The sequence below is a fragment of the Diplotaxodon limnothrissa genome, linkage group LG20 (genome assembly GCF_057381915.1).
Source record: "Diplotaxodon limnothrissa isolate DT_005_m linkage group LG20, D_limnothrissa_male_GT1.1, whole genome shotgun sequence".
Lineage (NCBI taxonomy): Eukaryota > Metazoa > Chordata > Actinopteri > Cichliformes > Cichlidae > Diplotaxodon > Diplotaxodon limnothrissa.
This window is the reverse complement of record NC_140615.1, coordinates 35,460,159-35,484,604: the sequence shown is the minus strand read 5'-3', so window position 1 is coordinate 35,484,604 and position 24,446 is coordinate 35,460,159. Positions and strand designations below refer to the sequence as shown.

The following is a 24,446-nucleotide window of genomic DNA, read 5'->3' as shown; positions in this document are numbered from 1 at the left end:
GAGGAGTTAAGAGCAGGTTAAAAGTCAGGGACTGTCAGTCAGCAGCACAGCGATGAGTAAGGGACTGTCAGTCAATAATATCAGACTTTAAAGCTGTATAACAGAGACAAAACAATAAACTATCAAAATACTAAATAAAAAAAACAGGTTATATTCCGGAAGCAACGTTTCGTTCAGAGTAATGTGTTGTTAAGCGTTGGTTTTTAGTTCCAAACTACTCCCCCCCCCCCCCCCCCCCCCTCCCCACGGAGACTAGCGGGACACAACAGCTGCCTTTTGATTATATATACACACACACTTTTTATCGGTTTTTCCTTTTCATTTGTTTTTCCTAGAAAAAAAGATACTATCCATTTTCCACTCGAGGTGTCCCTCAGCGCCAGGTTGGTTCTCTAATCCAGAACTTTACAGAGTCTCCAGACAGAATCAAACAGAGAACAAGCTGCGACAGTCCTTCCAGCTCTGTGTGACGCTTTCCTTCTATCTGTAAACGGTGTAAAAACCATTACAAGGACATCCCAGTCATACTCCTCTTCTGCCTGGTGCTGATTCAGTCCGTCAGGCTATTGGTAGACGGCAGGTTCATCAGTCCAACCAATCAGCTGACTCTTTCGCTGACAGCAGTCCGTGACTCTACGGTTTCTTCTCGGCTGGGACAGGGAACAGCAGATTGCGGGACGATGTCTCTGAGCTCCCTACCCTCACCTGCTGCCTCTGGCTCTGCCCGGAGCCTAGCCCTACCATCTGCCCCAGGCACGTGACCAGCCCCAGATACTCCAGGAGGTCCAGGAGGCATGGAGCTGGGAGGCCTCGAGGTGCTGTTTGATCCTCTGTCTCCTCCTAAAACCTCTCTGCTTTCAGATGGCATGGCTGGCTCCCCTCTCCCCTCTGTCCTAACCCCTTCCACGCTGACGTCTCGGCTCGGGATCAGGCTCCCTCTGCCAGGCCTTGTGGTGCTCAGGTCTTGTGGCTGTTCGCTCTGGTTTTGCTGAGCAGGGACGAGGTTGGTCCTGGTTAGGCTGGAAGATGGTCGGCTGGATGAGAGGTGCTGCACGTTTGGCCTGGTAAGCTGAGAGTGTGGCTGGGAGCGCAGCTGTGGTTGGATCCGCTGAAAGTGTGGTTGTGCTTGGGACTGGGGTTGGGACTGGGGCGGCCTAGGCTGGGAGAGAGATTGACTGGATTGTGGTCTGTATTGAGTCTGGAGTTGATGTTGTGATGGGGGCCTTGTCTGTGGTTGCACTTGGTGTCTGGGTTGCAGGTGAGGTTGAGGTTGGGCTGAAGTTCTAGACTGGGCTTGTGGCTGCATTTGGGTTTGAGGTCTGGGCTGGGATTGAGGCTGCATTTGGGCTAGGGTCCTGGACTGGGATTGAGGCTGCATTTGACCTTGGTTTCTGGACTGAGGTTGAGGATGAGTTTGGGTTGGGGTCCTAGCGTGGAGTGTCGACGGCATTTGGGATGGGGTCCTGGATTGGGGTGCTGATTGTGATTGGGCTGGAGTCCTGGATAGGGGTTGCAACTGGACTGGGGTTCTGGATTGGGTTTGAGGCTGCGTTTGGCCCGAGGTTCTGGGCTGCAACTGAGACTGAGGTTGGGCTGGAGGCCTGGATTGGGACTGACTCTGAGCTTGAGTTGGGGTCCTGGCCTGGGATTGAATTTGAGGCTGAAGTGACTGTCGGGGCTGGGGCTGAGATTGTTGTTTGAGCTGGGTTTGGAGTTGAGATGGGTGCCTTGACTGGGTTTGAGGTTGGGGTGCTGTGGGGGATGTAGTTTGTGGATGTGGATGCCTTGTTTGGTGCGGATGGATGTGCAGGATGGAGGGGCACTGAGGAGGATGTGACTGAGGTTGCGTATGCTGACTCTGAAGCTGGGTTCGGTGTTGGGTTGAGGAATGAACAGGTTGTGAGGGAACTTTCTGGTTGGCAGCCTGAGGCTGACTGTGGGTTTGGGATGGGGGCTGTTGGGGCCGTGGTTGTGTCAGGCCGTGTCGGGTAGGAGAGGACTGGGGTGCTGGGTAACGACTCTGGGCTTGGGACTCATGGGGAAACTGGGGCTGGTAGCGTGGTTGCAGGGTAGGATGTCGAGGTTCGGGCAGGGACTGTGGTGCAGACTTGGACTGCGGTCTGGGAAGAGCTTGCTGGGTGTGCTGCGACTGTTGGGAGGTGAGCTGAGGCACAGTCTGAGGCTCAATGTCAGGCTTGGACTGGCTAGAAGGTGCTGGGTGTCCAGAGGGTGGAGGAGGAGGAGAAGGTTCATCCAATGTTGAGACAGTGGATTGTTGGTGGCGATGCTGATGATGGTGGTGGTGGTGATGGTGGTGCTTGTGAGGTGTTCGCTCCTTCCTTTTGTGGCTTTTTGACGGACTAGTGCTACTGCTGCTACTGCTACCCCTTCCACCCAATCCCCCCTCTCCTCCCTTATCGCTTACATCTTCACCTACTTCTTCCCCTTTGGTTACACCATCACCTGTTGCCTCTCCTGATTTGTCCTTGTGCTTCCGCCCTTTATGTGTCTTGTGTCCATGTGGTTGGCTGTCATCTGAAGCAGAAGGCTGCTTCTGTGATTGTGACTGGCTCTGCTCAGAGGGGGCGGGCTCAGGCTCTGAGCTTGGACCTCCTGCCATTGTACTGCTCTCCTCCTCGGCCGCTGTTGACTTTCCAGTCTCTGTTGTTGTAGCCATTGGAGTCTGCACACTCTCCCTTTCCTCCACTGTCTCTCTCGTTTTACGTTTTTTGATTGGCAGAGCTGTTTCCTGGACAACAGGTTTGGTGGAAGACTCCTTAGCTGCTCTCCGTTTGGCCTCAGCAGCCAAGATGGCAGCTGCAGCGTAACTTCCTGCTGTTGAGCTACCAGAGGCTGATGCAGCGGAGGTGGATGCTGTGGCGACTGATGCTGCTGTGGAGGCTGACGCTGGTTTCCTGCCCCGTTTCTTGGGGGCAGTCTGTGGTGGAGGCGGAAGTTCTTGTTCTGATTTCCTCTTTCTGCCAGGGCGGGACTTGGTCACCAAGGCAGGAGACACCACCTGCAGGGGAATTGCCAGATCAACAGGAAAAACCTGCATTAGCATTGTTGCTGGAATTATAAAATCATATTTAAGATTTTAAAGCACTGACTAGACTGCTTCCTGGATGTCTCCTAGGTGAGTTGTTTTGGAAATATCCAAATAGTAGGGACTCCAGGGTAGGCAATAAACATGCTGGAGAGATCATGTCACTCAGCTAGCTTTGGAACACCTTGGTGTCCCCCTTGAAGAGCTGGCTGAGGAGAGAGAGATCTAGGCATATCTGTTTAGACTGCTTCCACCAAGATCCAGGTCCAAATAAGAAGCAGATAATAGATGGATGAAAATACTAACCATACTTACTGCAACCACATACTACAGTCTATCTACTTTTACTCATCATTTACCTCTGTTTGTGAGGTGCTTCTCCAGGTAGAGCCTTAAGTTTCGAACCATGAAAATCATAAACACTAGTGCACAGCCAAGTCCTCAGTATCCACTCTCAAGACATTCTTGGCAGGACTACTGCCAGTCAAGATAAGTGTTTTATTTTAAACTCCTAATGAAAGTCTTTTCTACCTTCCAGATGATTTGTGGATCTCTTGTGTTGATCAATTGCTTAAGACCTTATTTCAGTGTATGTTAGCTGTTTTGCCCATCTTCAGGACACAACTCTACGAAGGTAAACAAAGTCTTCCATGAATTCCCTTCCCATTCTTTTCACTGGGATATTCAGAAGGTCTTTGTAAAGATGGAACTGGAGACACACACAGGATCCTTAGCCATGTCTCTAACTTTGCTACAAATGAGGATTTACAATCTTTCATTTCCTGTAACATGATTTAACTATCTCTAAATAGTTATTTGCAGGCTAAAGTTGATCAAGGTAAAACCTTGGGTTGCCTTTATTTGCTGTCACGCACAAAAAGAAGAAAAAAATACAAGCTGCCACCAGCACTACCCCTCAGATTCCAAGTAGATACACCTATGGTCTCAATTTGAAAATCCTAGATTATTTCTGTCTTGAATTATTGAACTCACAAGATTTTAAGAAAACTTGACCTTGACCTTGAAGTCAAGATCACTGAGATTTGAACTTGTCCAATGTACAGGCAGCTATGGTATCAATTTCAAAATCCTATGTTGCCTTGTTCTCGAGTTATCACACTCACAAACTTTGGTGTCCATGCTGCCCACCCGCCCGGCAAAATGACGGCAGTACTAGGGCTGCCACGATTAGTCGACTAGTCACGATTACGTCGACTATCAAAATCGTCGACGCGTCGTTTGAAGCTTTGTAAGATCACAAAAGACGCAGGAATAAGTGGCAGGATTTAAGAGTGTAATAACGGACTGAAACAGGAGATGGCAGCACTGCATGTACAAGGATGCCAGCTGCCGTTAAACCCAGAAGAAGAAGTAGCTCTGTCCCAGAATTCATAGCGCAGCCCAGCTCAGTTTCCAACAATGGCGGCAGCTAGTTAGTTTTAATATTACTCTTATTATTCTTTCTGGGTCACAAAATAAACGTTTAACATATTTTCATGCGAGAATGTAGCTGTGTAAACCTCAAATATCTGCTCAGTTTATCAAGACACCACATATTTTCAAAAGCGCTCCGACGTTTTCGGAGGCGTCTGTTACCCACCAGCTTGATAGCTAGCCGGGGGCAAAGCTCACTAGAGCCCGTCAGAACACCGGACTCCCGGCAAATCGTTTTCAAACCCACCGCCATCTTTCGCTACTCAGGTTAAACATATATAAGTCACTTAGATAACTTAAAAATGTTATTGTTTGGCTTTTTTCAGTATTTTATTTGTTCCTGAGTAAATTGGTTTGGCTGAGATTAAAGTTATAGTTTTTACACAGCTGAATAAACGTCAAGCAGACAACTGATTATCAGAAGTGTGAGATGCTGGAGAATATACTCTGGTGTCCCGTTATATTTTAGATAGCAAGGAGCAGACGGCGGAATTTATTAAACTCCACTGAAACAATCTGCAAATTTCATTAAAATTTAATAAACTATCATCTTGTATTTATTTTTAGTTAGCACATACCTTAAAGACTTAAAGCTGTAAGCTAATGATAGTTATATAAGAGCAGATGCTGCTGGTGCAATAAGCTGTACGTTTTACGTCCAATGGATGATGATCTGATTAGTCAACTAATCGCAAAAATAATCAGTGACTAGTCGACTATCAAAATAATTGTTTGTGGCAGCCCTAGGCAGTACCCATCAGCCTTTCACAGCTGAGGGGTAAAAATTACAGGACGCCTCAACTATCCTTGAAGGTAGTGAGCCAGAATGGCAGGACAGTATGACCCAATGTTACTGGTTGGGAGTTGGGTCTTCAGTCTTTCCTGTCTTGCCTGATATAGGATGCTCTTTACATTACACCTGTAGGTCAAAGGGGGACCAGTTTGACTCTCAAGAGCTGCTTTGAAGGTTACTGAAAAACACAAGTTAATCAACCTCAACAAAGTGGTGATTCATTGGATGACATTATGGTGTAGAGGTGTGATCATTTTAATCAAAATATCTTTAAATGATTATGTTTATACGTGTGAACATCAGTTTTGGAGAGATGCATATTTTCTCCTTGAAGCATATTTCTGTTAGCTTTCCTGGACAGAAGAAATGAGGAAAGTTGCTTAGGAAATGCATGTTTAAGTTATTCAGCTTACTGCGACAATCTCAACACTGTGCTTCTCGAAAATGTACGAACGACTAAACGACAGAGCAACCATACCTTTGAGGTGGTGGTCGTGGTGCCAGTGGAGGTCTCTGCTTTGCCGAAGGGCATCTTGACCAGCAGTTTGCCCGGAGTTTTCTCAACCACACGTTTCATTGCCACTCCTTCTGTAGCCTGCCTCATCTTCCCACTGCCTACAAAAACACAAATAGATACACAATTACAGAAAAAATAAATACTCAAATAGAAATACTCAGGAACAGCTTTCCAGTATAACTTCTAGAATCACATCATTTAGTACCTTTGGGCCTCCCACGACCACGCCCCGATGGTTTCACCACCTTTGGTTTCTTGGGTGGGCGCTTCTCACGGCGGGAGGGGCTCCCACGCCCAGTAACAGTAAAGTCAAAATCATTAGGGTCGGTTGTTGTGTCACCAACCTTTTGGAAGTAGGCAATAAGCTCCACCTTGGAACGAAACGCTTTCCCCTCCGAGCTAAACAGCAAAAAAAAAAAAAAAAAAAAGCAAAAAAAAAAGCATCACAAATGTTCATTTGGGGGTTTTACTCCTCTACATCCTGGAAAACGAGCACACTGTCAGGGTGGCTCAGGGCATGGCTTACTTGATTAGGTAGACATCAAACTTCCCAGCAGAGCGTCCAGACTTTCTCTGTTTCAGTTTGCGGGTCCAGCCTTCGGGCAGAGATGGGTCATCATACAGCGGCCCTCGGTCCCGAATGATGGAGCGCCGCTGCCTGGAAGATCCGGCAGACTCGCTACCACCTGCAGACTCTGACCCTGGCTCTGAGGGACCGGCCACTGGCTCTGACATCTGCAAGGAAAAGGTGAGCAAAAACTTGTCCTTCATCCTGAGCAAAATGTGTCATGATGTTCAGCAGGTGATGAAATTTGTCCCTCCATGATTCCACTGTTTCTACTAACTTCTAATGCAGTCTTTACCTGGGTCTGTTGCTCCAACCCTGTCTGTGGCTGCTGTGCTGTTGAGGTTGAAGCTGAGGCCATGGTCTCCGTCCCCCGCTCAGCATGACGACGTTCCCTGCGGGGTTTCTTGGTCTTGGACCTGTCTTTTTCCTTCCTTGGAGGCTGGGGTTCAATAGGTCCTTCATCACCTTCTTGCCCCTCCTCCCTGCACAAAAAAGAGAGAAAATCATACTGTTGACATTATGACCACAACCTGTTAACTGCAAGAATCCAAATAACTTCATAAATATAAGTTCATCCACATAGAACACTTTCAGATCAGTGTTTGACTGAATCAGTAAGAACACGTTAGGCTTCCTTTAGCTTCACTCTAGGGCTGCCACAAACGATTATTTTGATAGTCGACTAGTCACCGATTATTTTTGCAATTAGTCGACTAATCAGATAATGCATCCATTGGACGTAAAACGTACAGCTTATTGCACCAGAATGCATCTGTCAGTTCGCTGTTCTCACCAGCTCTAGTGAGCCTTGAACCCTGGTTAGCTATCGAGCTGGTGGGTAACAGACGTCTCCGAAAACATTGGAGCACTTTTGCAAATATGTGATGTCTTGATAAACTAAGTAGCTGCCGCCATTGTTGGAAACTGGAATTGACTGGGCCGCGCTATGAATTTTGGGATAGGTTGGGCCACGATGGATACACCCGACCCATCCTTCAAATCTGGGGAAATGAAGAATGCATTTTTTGGCCGCGTTTGGGGGAGTCTTCGAATTTGGACAGGCGTGCCACGTCCCTGTAACGTAATTGACCTACAAATGCAGCCTCCGAAGGATGCGGCCGCTAAATTTGGACACAGCTATGAAACCCGGACACTACTTCTTCTTTGGCGTTTAACGGCAGCTGGCATCCCTGGACATGCAGTGCTGTTCTTCTGTTTCAGTCCGTTATTACACTCTTAAATCCTACTATTTATTCCTGCGTCTTTCGAAATCTTACAAAGCTTCAAACGACGCATCGACTATTAAATTAGTCGTTGACAATTTTAATAGTCGACGTAATCGTGACTAGTCAACTAATCGTGGCAGCCCTACTTCACTCCCATCAAATGTTTGCAGAACATTTAACTCCAAAGATCCTTCAGACCTGATATTTGAGTTTGAACCATGTAAAAGCTGCATGAAGGCAAATTACGTGCCATTTTTCTAACCGCCAATACAAAGCTCTGACAGACTTCATAAAATCTAAAGCAGGACCTTCTTGAAGTAGTCAAGTGTCAGTGATTCTCACTGTATTACGTTCTTTGCATAAATGGTTAACAAGACCTGACCCTGGACCATTAATAAGCTGTTGCAATTTTGGCTGAGCAAAAAGTAGTTAAATAAGAAGTGTTATGTGTTTGCCACATCCATGGAGGACAGGTTGTGGTGATTGATTTAGGAATGAATTCTGATTAATTCCAGCAAATTATGTATGTCAGGGCATCTGTCCACAGACTGTTCCTTAAAAGAAAATGGGTCAAGATACAACACGACACCCTAAAACTCACAAGTCATTCCACCTAATAATGTTCAATGAAGACTAAAGATAATGGTTTAACAATGTCCAACATAAATGTTGTGAGAAGGCCTGTAGCGAGGAAACCAAGCAGCAATCACCGAGGCTAAAAATGAAGTGCCAAAACCTCCACTTCCTCTAATGGCCAATTGAGGCTGATTCTAAAAGTGAGACAATCTTCATAGACTCTAATGTTAAAAAGCTTTGGCTTCAGTGGATATCTTTACCAGCAGCACCCGCTAATCCAAATATTGTCACTACTTGCTATACACACACTATAGCTGCCACACTATAACTGCCAAAATGCTAACGCTTCATTTAATGCCTTTAAATGAAGAACCTGAAACCAATGGGTAACAAGGTGACTACGTCCATCTTTTATGTACGGTTTGTGAAATCTTACTTATATAGTACCTTGCCTGACCCTTTACTCCTAGTTCTGATTGTGTAGCACTTTGTAGACGTCCCTGTGCAGCACTTATCTCGCAGACAGCTACAAATGCTCTCTAATGCCTTTATTTGGCTATTGGTGATTTGGTCTTCTATTTGCTAAAGCTAAAGCTGGTGAGATGCTGTGACTCCCTCTCCATAATCCTTTGTCTGTTTGCTAAATCTGACTGGTGTTTGTAGATTACAAAAGCAAGCATGCGATCGCCTAAATGTTAATATAAAGTCCAACATCAGTGACACATGTCATGGTGGCTACTTCCATCAATCACTGAAAAGGAAAAAGTGGGCACCCAACATTATACATTATAACATTTTTATTACTTTTAAGACTTATTCTGTATTTATGCAGAATAAAGCAAATTCCAAAGGATTTACAAACTTTTTCCTGCAACTGTATGTAGTGAATGTTGGGATATTACACTATAAACCATGCATGTGATTGATTGGATCAATATCAGATTTCGGACCTTTCCAGAAATAAAGCCCACGTTAACAGTGGAGCTAAACGGGGTACAGACCTTTTTTTTTGGTGATGGATGGTAAAACTCCCTGCCTTTGTGTGTGGACCTCATAGTGAGTTTATCAGCTCAAGCAGCCTGGTGCTCTTATCCGGTCTTTAAGTCGGACGTCATTAGCCATGCCTGGTCCCAAACTACGCTGCAGGTCCCAAAGTCAAACGAACACTGCGGCATCACTGAGAGTCGAAAAAGTGTCTAAATATGTCCACCTGTAATAAAATGATCAGTGTGGCTGCTCTACCAGGTGTAACAATTAAGTTTAACATCCAGGCATCCATGAAATTTTTTTTATAAAATTTAACAGAGTTAGAAGTTTGCAGGGAGTAAGCTCGCTAGTTTCCATCTAAATACAATACAGCATGTTGTGACTGAGGGATTTCTGAAACAAATTAAGACGTACAGCTCTGCTATCACTTCCGACACAAATGAAGACAGAAAACTAAACAGCAGTGATGTTTATAGGGTTACTGAAGTTGGACTAGCTGGGATAAAATGGCGTGCTACGTGATCACTAGCAACACAGCTATCTTAGCATAATATAAACAGTGAAGCTGGAGGACAAAAACTAACTTTTTCACTCGATTAAAGTTAACGTGAGGGTTCCTGATGGTCAAATGCAATTAAGATAACCTGTATTAGTCCCACACGTGGGAAATTTGTTATTGTAATCGCATGGCAGGATGCTATAAACGGACCAAACTTCAGTCAGAAGAACAACTGAGATAATCCATCCACAATACGAGGTTAGTCATTAACACACTGCTGCATGGGCTGGGCTGTAGATACATCTTACACAAAACTGAGGTGTGTTAAAAACTGAGCTTTAAAATAATAAGGATAATAGAAACCAAGAGAGGCCGACAGTGATCACTGAATGTTTTTAGGGGCTTGTAGATTAAATAGAACAAAATGCAAAGCATTAAAACCTGTTAAAAACACAACAGCCTTATTAAACACAGAGTGGTTTGGGCCCGGAAGCAGGACTCATCACGTCATCACTTAAAGACAGGATTGTGAAGCAATTGCAGGAAGTGCTGAGTTACAGTGACTGACTACCCCTGAACGCACCAACAGGAAGTCTTCAACTCACGCTATGGTTCGTCTTTAAGTTACTGTAGGTCACTGTGGTGTTTTTTACCCACTGCAGCAGCTTTGTAACAAAAAGAGATACACATCTAATGTTAGATTAGATAAGCATGAGCGGTGCATTTCCCCCTGATGCTTCTTGAACTTAACAAGTTTCGATGTAGTTTGTGTCCTTTGCTCAGCTGAATACAACTACTTTATCTAAGAAAGCTTTGGATCAGCTGCAGCACACATTTTCAGTGCAGATTAATCAGTTTTTAATTCCCTCAGTACACCAAATTAGTTTTTAAAGTTATATGAAACTGTGATGGTTTTTATCTTGCTTTGACCGACCATCTTTATTTGGTGCAAAACGATGTTGAATTTCCTGTTTTTCTAACGGGGAGCAGAGGCTGTTTCTCATCATAAGTCTGACAGCTGGAACAAGATTAACCTTACTAAATAAACTCTGACAGAAACCAGAAGAGACCAAAATCAGCGTCACTGGTGGAACTGACAGCAGAGGATAGATAGCTCTCTTCTGATTAAAAGACTAATCAGAATTTCTCATTAATATTTATGTATTAAATGATTATTTCAGCAGCATGAGGGCTGAAGACGACTCGGACCGGTGTTTACTTCACATTTCCAGTTAAATGTCACATTGAGACTGAAAATGTCAGACCCAACAGAATGCCTGTGTTTTCTTAAACTTTAAATCAGTCATTTAAAAACTTCAGTTCATAAAATGAATAAACATTGCTTCTGAATGCATGAAAACAAAAGCTCTGAGGTGGTTTTGAGACATTGAAATCTGTAATAGAAAATTCTTGTCTTAAATTGGCTGCATTCACGAGCACTTCCTCTTTTTCATATTCTCCTTCTCTTCTGCTTTAACCTGACAGATGTGTACAGATGGGTGCAATTGTTCTGTTTCTGAATGTTAATTGCTGGAACTAGATAAATCTGTGTAACACCAACTACTTTGTCTTTGCTGGCTATAAAATAAAACCTGCATGTTATAAAAACAGATTTATATATAAATAAAATATTAAAGTATCTGTGTGTTGTGTTTGGGTGCATTAGACATTCAGATTTCAATCACATTTATGTAAAAGCTTATCTGATTCATTATCTGCAGCACAGCCAAACTTATAGTTCACAAAGTCTATACATTCATGTGTTAACTTATGAGGAGACGGATGTAAACTATATATACCGTATTTTCCGCACAATAAGGCACACTTAAAATCCTTTAATTTTCTTAAAAATCCACAGTGCGCCTGATAATCCGGTGCGCCTTATATATGAATTCTGGTTGTGCTTACTGACCTCCAATCGATTTTATGTGGTACACGGCGCTCAAAAATCTGTCAAAAAATGTTTTAGTACCACTTTGCTAAGCTATGAAGCCGCACCGCTTGATGGATTGTTGGATCAGGTAGTCAGGAGCTTCGCGGAGTAATCTGGGTCCAAAAACTCCGTCTGCTTCAGGTCCCAAAGTCAAACGAACACTGCAGCGTCACAGAGTTAAAACTGTCTAAATTCTTTCATCTTTAATAAAATGATCAGCGTTGCTGCTTTACCAGGTGTAACAATTAAGTTTAACATCCAGGCATCCGTGAAAACAGAATTTATTAAATTTAACAGAGTTAGAAGTTAGCAGGAAGTTAGCTCGCTAGTTTCCACCTAAAAATGATATAGCATGTTCTGACTGAGAGATTTCTGAAAGAATTAAGATATTCAGCTCTGCTACCACTTTCAGCATAAATGAAGACAGAAAACTAAACAGCAGTGACATTTGTAGGGTTACTGAAGTTGGGCTAGCTGGGATAAAATGATGTGCAATAATGACGTATAATGACGTGGGATATAGCGACACAGCTATGTTAGCATAATATAAACAGTGAAGCTGGAGGACAAAAACTAACTTTTTCCCACTTGATAAAAGTTAACATGAGGGTTCCTGATGGTTAGGAACAAATGCAATCCCAAGGCAGGATGCTATAAACGGACCAAACTTCAGTCAGGAGAACAACTGAGATAATCCATCCACAATATTAGTCATTAATATACTGCAACAACATGGGAATAAAGCAGCTGCAAGAGAATTCAACATTAATGAATCAATGGTACGGAAGTGGAGGAAGCAAGAAGAATGAGTTGAGTCAAGTTTGACTTATCATACTGTTTAGTTACACTTAATGCGCTTTATAATCCGGTGCGCCTTATGGTCCGAAAAAATATAGTAAGGATTTGCTGGAGAGAGGAACAAAGCACAGGAAGCACAGGTAGGTAAACAACAGAACACCATCCAAAAAGGCCAAGCCAAGAAAATCCCAAAATACTGAAAGTCAAGTGAGTAAAAGTCCAACAAATATCCACAAAGAGGAGCATGAGGAAGAAAGACACAGACAATCTGACAAAGGGGAGGTCAACCTCAGTGTGTAGAATACAATACAACTGAGCAACAAACAGGTGAAACTACCAGGTGAAGGCAAGTAGAAAGGAGGGAAAACAGCAAAAGTGGGAAGGAAGCCCATGAGACACCTGGGAAAAATTGACCCTTCAATATAAAACAGGAAGTAACAACATGAGCACTCACAGAGCTTAACTCTATTAAAAGGGTGTTGTACAGCTCTTACTATCCCCTTTCATATGATATATTACTCGATATGGTTTCTTTAATTTTTTTTCCAAGGTAAACTTTGACCTGGGTCAAATACTTAGCCTAGGTACTAGGTACTCATGTTCCCCAACGCCTAGTATACTGTTGTGAAGTTTGAAGACAATCCATAAAAAAATTGAGGGTAAAATAAAATTTTTACCCAGGCCTTGACCTGAGGCACACCAAAATAAAATCAGCTCGAGCTGTTATTGATATCTACTGTCACACAAAATTTGAAAATGATATCTTGAAAACTGGATGCTAGACTGCTAACAGACACACAGACAGACAAATGGAACCTATTGCACAGTCCCTCCCTTCAGGGGAAGAAACATGAACAACAGAAACATGAACACTAAAGACAAACAGCAACAGTGTCTCCCTGGTCAAAAACCATAGGTTGAACAGTTGTGATAGTCACGACACTGCAATAAAGAAGTTAAAGGCATGCGTCTATTTTTAACACTACACTTGACTGACAACTAATTTGGTTACTAAAGCCACACAGTGACCTCTCATACACAGACCAGTATTATCAACACCTCTTATTTTTTTCATGTAAACAACTTTACATTAAAGGTTGTCAAACCGTCATGTGAAAATTCTGACTCAGTTGCTGCATGGTGAACTTAACATGTGCAGGCTATCACAATGTCAGCATTTTAAAATCGGTTACTGCGTAAGTGGCTAACAGTCACCTCAGTAAGATAAGAGCAAGAGGTCAAACGTTTGATATTTTTATTTGATATAAGGATATAAAATGCACAGTGTTTATAATGGCAACTTTTCTTTTTTAGAACGTCTAGAGAGGTTGAAAAAACACTTTGGTGAAACCTTTGTTTTGGTACTGTTTCAGTGGTCAAATGCTTAGTCCTATTCTGAAAGCAACACAAACTGTAATAGCCGAGATTCAACAACCATGGACATAAATCAGTACATATTAGACCACACAAATCAATAGAAGTCAAAAGTATTTCACAAACTGTTAGGAGACTGTGTTAAAGTATTAGCTGGGTAATGAGAGAAGGTGGGGGAGGTACAGGAAGAAAATAACAGCAGAAGAAAACTATAAATGAATGGATACCACGAAGACCATGATGAGGCAAGAGTAATCTTAAAACTAATCTTTTTTGGTCTTCCTGTCATTCTACCACTTCCTTTCCTCTGCTTCTTCCTTTGTCTCGCCAACCACCTGCATGTCTTCTTTCACATCAATAACCCTCTTGTTTGGCCTTCCTCATCTCCTCGTTTGCCTCATAGCTCCTCCACAGCATCCAACTCCCATTAATTCTCAATCACACTTTTCTAATTTCCAACAACAAAGAACCTATAAGCACCATCAGAACTTTAATATTTCACATCCTAATGTGTTGAAGCTGGAAGAGTTTCTCCAAAAACTCAGTTCAGATGTGACAGACAAGTCTGAGCAGCTGACTGATTAGTCTGATCTTCATGGGGCTTCAGGCTGCGATGTAAACACAAAAAACAAAAAGCGCTTTTGGACCAAGTAGTTCTCTAGGTCCTTTTGGGCAATCTGGGAATCCATCTGCTAGTCTGCTGACTTAACCCCTGGAGGCCAATATTTTAGGTCCCCCAGTTTAGCTGGAGGATATCCAAGCCAAGATGTCCTCTTCCATCCAACGGCTATTGTTTACAAACTCAGAAACATAAAAAACTAAATAAAAATAACCTGATAAAAAGTTAAACCGTCATCAGAAAAACCTGTTCTACCCTGTGATTGGTGAATAGCGATGACACTAGGTTTTAAAATCTGATCCCCTTATTCTCCTTAAAGACCATTTTAAATGTATTTATTTGATGTTGAGTCTTTTAAATTTAGTCTTGCATATTTTTTGCAGTGGTTATTATGTCACATCACTGAACTGCACTAGCCTGCATCTAGGATTACCCCTACTAACTTTATATATGTTGCTAAGACTCACATTTTACTTTAATTACTTGTATAAAAACATGAATATTTGTTTACATGAACTGTATGCTGAAAACTCTCAAATGTCTTGTTTATATCCAAACTGTGAAACACTCTGTGATCCTTACAATTAAAATGAGTATCATCATTATTATTCTCAGTAAGGCTGTGGTATTTGTGATAGAAGCTGGAATGAATGTTGGTTAACCTAACTTACATACTGATAAATGAGTCAGCCTGTAGTGAACATAAGTAGACGGATATCAGCTGAACAACAAAAGGTAAAAAAAATAAATAAATAATTTTTTATACATATTTTCACTAACCCCTTCAGAGTCTTTTTAGGTTTAAAAAAGTAAAATACATTACCTAACTTAAATATTGCACTTTGTGTCGCACTGGCAGAGACTAGGCATTGGTAACTATCTTTTTCTTAGTCTATGAAAATAGGAAGATGTGAGTTTAATGACAAATTGCACCTAAATTAACAATTGCTCTTGCTGGTTAAAGCCAGTGCTCAGAAATGCTTACAAAGGTAACTCTGATGTACATCTGAGAGGTTTCTTTTTTCCTTTTAACATTAATAAACACATTCTTAAAATTGGCCAGATGCTTTTAGTTTACTTTACTGTTAATTCTGAACTGACATCAACCAAATAGTTTTAAATTTGGTTTATATTTCCATTTTAACTTCGGTAGACACAAGGCAGACACGGTTAAAAACGTATCATTTTCTGACGCAGAGCAAACCACCAGTGCAGACAGGTCACTGCCTAATGAAAAGGGAAAAAGCATGGGAAAAGCTACCCATCATACGACTTCAGCTAGACCGAGGATGTTCCTTCAGCAGTCAGTTGGTGGGAATAGTTTGTTAATGCTGACATGATGCCAACACTTCAAAACAGCACTATATCTGGACCAGAGGCAACCAGGCTGTTTGAAAGGCAATGGAGGCAAGGTGAATGGAGGTATGTGGAAATGGAGTGTCAACACGTCACATGACACCATGCTGAGTCCAGATAATGCAAATAGGCTAAAATAACAAGAGTCAAAAAAGAACCGGCTGGATGACATATGGCAAAAGCGAAGGCCGAAGTAAAAGCTGACCGGACAAGTCATGGAATGAAAGTCATCACATACAGTGTGGTTTTATTGAGCATTTAGGCTAAATAAGGTCTGGTTTTCAATATCAGTCCATTACTCTAGATTATGTTCTATTTTATTGCTAGAATTTAGAGTCGTTTCATACAGCCAGTGTTTTACCTTTTTTACGAACAACTAATATCATCCCTTGTCCAACAGTGCGCATATTTTAAAAAAAAAAAGGTAGTATTTCTTCCAAGAATCTAAAGTAGTATTACACAGCTCCTACCTACTGACTTTTCAACAGGCATACGAAACCAGAATCAGCCAGCTCCAAGGACATTCAGAGAAGGGATGGGCGATGTATCGAATATACTCGGCGTATCGCGAGTTTTTTCACGTACAATGGCTAAAATGGCTTTATCGTAAACATCGAGAATAAATTGACATAGAAATATTAAGCTGTCTGCCTGTAATTCAGAGGTTTTTTCTCCCACACGCTGCAAATGCACCATTCGTCCTCCCCTCCCAACCAGAAAGTTTGCTACCCACACTGCACTGAGCATGCTTGTTTATATACTACCAGATAGGGAAAAATATGACGACAGCGGGATTTTCAGATGAGGAAGGGAACAAGACGCGCTTTCGTTTGGATTTCACAAGGAGATTGTTGAACAAAATGCATCAATTTGCAAAACATGCCCTAAAATTATTGCTGCAAAAGATAGCAGCACCACAAATTTATTTATTGAAAAGTCATCCACTGCAAAATTAAGGATGTTTTACACTGAATGTCAACGTCCCCCCACACGCCAAAGAAAACATTAAATAAACCAGCTGTGATACCTGGTCTTGGTCAGTCGTTTCTATGGTCACTATCTAGACTTTTGTTTCTGTAATTTGAGGTCACCACATTTTTTTATATTACTATTTTTATATTTTACAGTCATTTTTAGATTTACTATCACAGTATTGTCATTGTGAAAAACCTCTGTGTGCAACTGATGGTTAAAAAATGGTTAAAACAAAACATTTCAATTCATTCAGATTTTTTGTATTCAAAGAAGAAAAAAATATTGAATGATCCTTTTGAATGAGTATAGCAGTGCAATTTTAAGCACTATATAGTTAAAAATAACATTTGTTTTTGGAGGCTATTTAAACATATCACGATATATATATTGTATTGTGATATAGCCAAAAAAATATCATATTCGATTTTCCTCATATCACCCAGCCTAATTCAGCGTGTGTGATTTCACTGAGTCTGCTGTCTATCGAGCCAGAACAGCAGACAGGAATCCAAATGTGAACCTGTTGTCTGTTCCTGAACTTGAAGACCACCATCCACCACACGACACCAACCTACCTACAATGTCCTCTATAATGCTCAGGTTGTTGAAAGACACATTCAGAGATGAACTGTTGTTCTAATAAATTAACAGAGGAGGAAACTTTATTGGCAAAGAAAGTTATCAAACCCTCAAAGGTGCAAATACTTTCGGATTCATTACCCTTATCACAGACAACTATCCAGCACCCGAGACGAACCTGGGGACTAAAGCTACGTCTACACTAATCCGGTTAAATTTGAAAACGGCGTTTTCATCTAAAGACGCTCCATGTCCACACTATCGTTTTCAATTGTTTTCATCCACACTGAAAAGGCTGTTAATGTACTGCGCATCCGTGAAACGTAAGATGATTGACTTGCGTCACTTCCATATTTACTTTCCGGCTCTTTGAAAAGTCGCAGCAAAATGCAGAGGAAAAGTGCCCAGTTTTATCTGGAGCTATATGGAGCATGTACAAACTGACATTAACCTTTAATAGAGCTGTCAAAATTAGGAGCAAACAAAATGACTCCTCTACAATGTCGTCCGACATCTTAGTTGAATTCTTCACATCACTGCATCATATGACTAAAATGCGTCATCGTTTTCGAAAGCCTCCATCTTGGCAGTCCACACGGCGATGCGAAAACGGCTTTTCAAATTTATCCACTTTGGAGAGCGTCTTCAAAAAGTTCAGTTTCCCTTGACCAAAAACGCCGTCTCGGTGAGAACGACAGGCCAAAACGGAGAGAAACAGATGCATTTTCAAATGAAAACGTATCAGTGTGGACATGGCCTAAAACACACACACACACACACACACACACACACACACACACACACACACATATATTAATTTCAGTATATTTTGTTGAGATGATATGGTATTAGGAGCAAATTCTAAATTTGAATATTAACAGAAATTTGCTCTTTGTTTAACTGTTACATTGGATTTGATACCAGGTATCATAGCTGAGGAATATCATACTGAAGCTGAATGAAAATACGTTGGAGTTTTTTGGTTTTGCTTTTTTCCTTTTCAGGCTTTAATACTTGTGAAAACATTCATCTGATTTGAAGCAATTTAAAGAACATTATGTGCCTTGTATATGAGAAGCTCTGAACTAAAATCAGTCCCCTACCTCCAAACCTGTGGTTTCCACAGGCCTCCAAATCTGCTGTCAGAGATCACATAACCAATCTTTCTACGTTAACCTGAGCTCCACTCCCGAGAGTCCATATTTATAGAGACATGTCATGACATGTCTCTATAAATATGCTATGAATATGCCATTAAACAGTTTTTTTTTGTTGTTGTTGTTGTTTTTTGTTTTTGCTTTTGAGAAAACTAATACAGTAGGGGTTGGGAATGTTGCATAACTCCTATTAAGACATGAATATTTCCACTGGAACTTCTTCAGGAATCTCTGAGATGGTCAGGTGGGAGGCACCTGGTAAACTGACATGGAGTGACCCACAGGTTGTGTCTGAAATTATCCACTGATTCATTCTTCTTACTCCCTGTATCGAAAGTTGCTCTGGTCATTTTAATTATGCTGTCACAACATGACAGATCAACATTAGCTAGATTAATATATATCCAGGTGTATTTCTGTCATAAATTATATCATACTAGGGCAGGAAAATATGGCCAAAAATATTTATCACGATATATATTTGAAAATTTGCGATAACGATATAACTGACGATACCACAACTTTATTAGTGCAAAAAACCCCATCAATTTATTTTCACCTAAACAAGCAGCTGTTTATATTAGTTTAGTTCATTAGTTAGTTCCCCCTAGTGTTTGCTGCTTTTGTCATAAGGCGTGCAGCTATTTAAAGCTACGCCGATTGTTTGTTGAGTCAGCGTCTTGTCACCATGCTAGTTACAAACCAATTCTGGTTCATCTGTTTCACTCAACGATCCGCTTTTGCCCTTCTCATTCTCCGCTGCCGCCATGTTTTTTGTACAATGTGCGTATGAAAACAAAGGCACTGCGCATGCGTGTTTTACCCATATTCTATCGTGATATTTCATTTTTTTAACATTGCCTAAAATTGTACTGGTATTACCGTGAAAGGTATAATATGGCCCAGCCCTATATCATACAGCAGTATTTTCCTTAAATTAGTAATTACACCATGAACATCTAACACTGGTTGTTATTTTGAGATACTTCAAGTGCATAAATAGGCTGTATAAAGAATCACTATACATTCACACAGCACTATGAAATGGTGAACTCACCAAATATAGAGAGCTAACAGAAAAGCAGCCTGAAATCAGACAAAATTATCACCTTGTTGCACTTTCACTCTCACATTTGAAAACAGTTGGACACAAAAGACAACAAAAAACATCCAAACATGTGTGCTGACTCAGCAGGGATCATAATAAATGTGAAAAGTTGAGAATACTTATTTTAAAATGCCACAGAATGTCTAATAGTTGAACTGATGTCAAGCATTCATCTGTGTTTTTCATCATAATTCAATGCAGAAAACATCAGACTGCAGGAAGTGAAGTGCATAACCTCAGAATTTCCTGGAGGGCCTTCAGACCCAGGGGTGTGTCCAGAGACGGGGCATGGGGTGGCACTGGCCCCCCTTAAGAGCTCCTTTGAAAACATTAGCTGCAGCTGTAAAATTTAAGATGTAAGTCAAATAAATAACTTAAATCCCTAAAAATCCCTAAACACTGAACACAATTCTTAAGACACACATAGTTTTGGTTGCACTACAGCTGCAACCAGTAAAATGCCATGACTGTAGTGATTCAAGTATTTATCCCCTGACTCATTCATCAAAGTACGCATTCAATATTTTAATACTTTATTTAAGACCCTTTTTTTCCTCTGCTACTGTGGGTGAACATTCAAGGCTTCGTTGATCCGGGATTTATTTAAAGTTTATCTTGAATGTGAACTTTACTTTCACGCTGGTTCTTTTGTTATGACAGTAATATAAAATCCTACAAAGCCGGTCCACATATATGGATGTCAGTAAATTATTTCATTAGCACAAGTAAGAAATACTCCCAGACTGGCATTTCTCATTATACAACTTTAACAAATGAATTATATTTCTTGCACAGATTGGAAAAGTTCTCATTATGCAAAAAAAAAAAGATTACATTACTGGACTATAATTACTGAACCAATAATATGTGTATATCGTTTTAATGGGAATGATTTTAATTAGTGTGGATGCTGATTCAGCAAATTAGTCTTTAATTGATTCAAATGGTCTAGCTTTTGTCAGATTGGTGTCATTTGGTGAGTTCAAACTGAATATTCCAATTGGCTGATTCAATTAGAGCCTATTCAAGCCCCGTTTCCTGATTGGTGAATTACAGTTCAACAGGCAGCTGATGTGACCAGAGTAAGCAGAAAGAGCCAGACAACCACAGGCTCTCACTACAGACATCTACAGCCAAGTCCTAAGTAAGATAAAACTTATTCAGAAGTTTGTCAGATTTTCCCAATAAAAATTTTCAAAAATTTTTTCTAAAATAAAAAACTCCAGTTACTCACAGGAATATTGAACTAAAGCATTAAAGTGTTCAAAAAGAAAGTCACCAGTTATTTAATTACAGAAATTTACCAGGCCACTTTAAATGTGTCTCCAATTACTTTGGGAAATTTAAAAGTATGCATTAATGTGTGCTATTTTCAAAGTAAAAGCTTCCTGGATAGTTTTAGAAAGTTATCAGCATAGTCAAAAATAATTTTAGAAAAAATTCAAAATAAAAGGACACTTGCATGAAACATTCACAAGAAAGAAATTTGTCTGTTCACGGAGAGTGACTTTTTTGTGCTAGCGCAAATATGAGACCAGTGTCTTTCAAAAGGAAGTATATTCTGTGTCCGCAGTATGTATGTTATCCATACAAAACAACACATCAACATGGCAACCAGGACAACAGAGCTTTAAGAGTAGCAGTGACCGTTTTAGCCCCAAACCTAACCACTTCATATTATATATATATATATATATATATATATATATATATATATATGTAATTCACCAATCACTGTAATTCACCAATCATATTATATATATATATATATAATATGAAGTGGTTAGGTTTGGGGGCTAAAACGGTCACTGCTACTCTTAAAGCTCTGTTGTCCTGGTTGCCATGTTGATCTGAGCCACACCCACTAATGTGTACTAATTAGTACAACTGACTATTAAAACAAGCCTACAGTTACAAAAAAAAAAAAAAAATCACCCTACTCATGAGTTGTTATGACAGGAGATACTATCCATAATAGTCTACAATGTATTTTGTACCAAAGTCTAAATATGATTTTGAATGCTGTAAAGTTTGGCATTTTAACACTGGACTCTAGGGAGATGGCCTCACTTTTGGACAGGCTCAAGTGGCCATTGGAGGAACAGCAGCTTGTAGCATCTCTTCCTGCGAATGTTTTTGGTTTTTCTTCAAGGGGGTGGGCATGGCACCCAACCCCCAAACTTTTAGACACACCGCTGGATGAGTAGGAAACCCATGTGTTTTTATTTTGATAAATTCTGCCATTGTACAATGTGTGTGTACATTTAGTGCATGATGGCAGTGATGCTGTTGAGAGACAAACACTTCAGTGAGTGTTGGTGCTGCTGAAGCTGCAGGTGGAACAGGAAGTGAGCTGCTGAAGAAACTAGGACACACAAACACACGCACGCACAGGTGATGGGTTCTACTCCCGTTCTGCAGTTATAAACATGTGCAAAAAGTGGCAGACACTCTGTGTCTATGTGGCTCAGCGGCACTAAGGCAGCTGGCCGCTAGGGTTGCCAACCGTCCCTTAAAATACGGAATCGTCCCGTATTTAGAAACAAAAGTACACGTCCCGTATTGAGCTAATAAGGGACGCACTTTGTCCCGTAATACAGTGAGAATCAAAAGTAGTCTATAACTTTTAATGGAATTAACGCTTTGTTTGAAAACATAATTCCCAGCCCCTCTCCTGCTTTGTGACCAATGAGCTGACAGCACACTTATGACAATTCGAGTATGACAATTCAGATTACCGCTCATCTCATTGGTCGAGGAAAGGTCGCTTACGGAGAAAATACCGGAAGACAACAGATGACCACAACAAGAAGCATGGCCAACAGGGGAACAAACGCCGACACGGCGGTGCAAGTCTCGGACGACAGTACACCTAAAGCTGGGCAAACACTGTGCGATTTTTTCAGTCACGTTATTCAGCTCCTGCTCAAACTGCACGATTGACTCGCAGGGGTTAGAAGTTGGTAGGTCACGATGCAGGTCTCACACTATACCGCCCGATGCTCTGATGCTACCTGAGTGCTCACACTGTGCCTCCATAACATGAAGGTTATAACAGAAAATCTGTCGCGCTCTCTCTCTCTCCGTCTTACACTCACACAGACACACACACCACCATCAACTTTGCTAAATTGCTAATGAAAAACACTCATCAGGCAGCTGTGATTGAGCAGCAGAGTAAATCCAACTATTTTCACGGTTGTTGTGGTCGTGATAATTTTGTGATGCCACATCGAAAAGGCTCGGATGAGCTTTCCAAAGTTCTACAAGTTGTGCCTCCATCGCTTGTGTCCAGATCACACGCTGCACAGCCGTGCTGCTCCGTCTTTTACACCAACGTTTACGTGTTTGCGCGCGAGCAGTGTGAGCGGCTGTGGTGACACCCTCACGAGCGATTGATGATCGGGAGCTGGTCGTGAGGTGTTAATCACTTCTCGTTACCCCACGTATACTACACGACGCACGATGAAGGCCAAAATCGGTCCGATCACTCAAAAATCGGCTCAAAATGGGCCTAAAACCGCACAGTGTGAGCCCAGCGTTAGAGCAGCAATGTTTGTTCCCCTCAGAGAAAGGGAAGAATGGGAAAAGGAAAACACCTGGCTGGAAAAAGTTAATATGGGCATGTGCAGTGAATATCAGCGCTATGTGGCCAGAAGTGTGATAATATAATTTATTTTGTGTAATAAACGACTGCAAGGATAGATGATTACAACAAATAGATGACTAATACATAAAAGTAATACATAGATGAATAATGATGATGAGTTAAGATGCGTAATCATGGGAACAAGCGGGTTTACAAACAGGAGCAGCTGATTAGCATTAGAAAAGCTGAAATAATATTTCAACTGAAGCCAATTGTACTAAATGCACTAAATGTGCACTGTTACAAGAATATTTTTCTTTCTATTGTTTTCTATTATTTTAAGTTAAGCAGGACAGAGTTCTTTTAAAGAAAGATTTACTTATATTCTCAAAAGTTAAGCATGACAGGCTTCTGTTTAAGAAGGAGACCTGTTTTATGTGTTAATGTTGTCATTTTGAGCTAAAAATAAATGGCTAAATGATCATTTGTTTCACATGTGTTTATATCACAAAGAATACACATCTACTTAAATCAACTTCAAGTCAAATGGTTAAAAAAAATAATTTCACACACAAAAAAAGAGCTAGAAAATTCACCACACTGGGAAGGGTGAAGACAACTGGGTCGCCCGGCCCTGGCCACGAGGTGTCCCTTATTTATTTTTCAGGGAGTTGGCAACCCTACTGGCCGCTAACAGGGTAATGATCTGTTTCAGCCCGCTTTGGGTAGGTGGTTGGGTGGAGGCTGCGAGTGCAGTGAGGGAGGTTAGCCCAGGTTACTGGTGAGCGGGGTTAACCCGGGTTAGTGATGAGCAGTGTGAACAGCCGGACCCTCCTCTCATGAGAACACTGTGTTTGCTAACCAGCTAGCAACCGTTAGCTCCTGCCTGTCAGACGGAGCGCGGGAGGAGGGGTGCACCGTCGCCGCTAAGCCGCGGCTGGGATATTTGTGACAACTCCCCGGCCTGACTTCCAGGAGAGTTGTGGTAAAGTCGGAGCGGCCCGGTAGTGCGCGGAGGACGGGCTAAGCTAAGGCTAAGCTCCGCAGCTAAAGTACAGACTGAGCAGTAAGTTGGTGACGTATTCCTGCTAACCCCGCTCCGCCGCGACAGGCCGGGGTAAAAATCAACGCACTTTCACTTCGATAAAACAAACGACAGAAATGGCTCTCAGCCGTCGGAGCCACGGTAGCGGCGGCACGGTAAGGGAGGATAAATGTAAAAAGCCACTTACAGTCTCTCCTCTCCGCTCTCCACGGCGGCCATTTTTATTTAAATAAATAATTTTATATTAAAAAAAAAGCTCCAAACATC

The 24,446-nt window shown here is 41.5% G+C and overlaps 1 protein-coding gene across 1 annotated transcript; it reads right to left on the bottom strand.

Moving 5' to 3' along the window:
- Window positions 1-262: 262 nt before the first annotated feature.
- Window positions 263-24,446, bottom strand: mecp2 (methyl CpG binding protein 2). The gene is made up of 6 exons (XM_085344153.1): window positions 24,367-24,446; window positions 6,654-6,840; window positions 6,317-6,525; window positions 5,996-6,189; window positions 5,752-5,888; window positions 263-3,019 (listed from the first exon to the last, which is right to left on the bottom strand). Exons 1-6 carry the CDS (start codon window positions 24,396-24,398, stop codon window positions 599-601), a joined length of 3,180 nt encoding a protein of 1,059 aa, XP_085200279.1. The 5' UTR covers window positions 24,399-24,446; the 3' UTR covers window positions 263-598.

Excerpts from the sequence above, each read along its gene's own strand:
- mecp2 (XM_085344153.1), bottom strand. The coding sequence starts at position 24,398 with ATGGCCGCCGTGGAGAGCGGAGAGGAGAGACT. Across the intron at positions 6,190-6,316 it reads TTTGATGTCTACCTAATCAA|CTCGGAGGGGAAAGCGTTTC; the intron begins GTAAGCCATGCC and ends TTTGCTGTTTAG. Across the intron at positions 5,889-5,995 it reads TGGTCGTGGGAGGCCCAAAG|GCAGTGGGAAGATGAGGCAG; the intron begins GTACTAAATGAT and ends GTGTTTTTGTAG.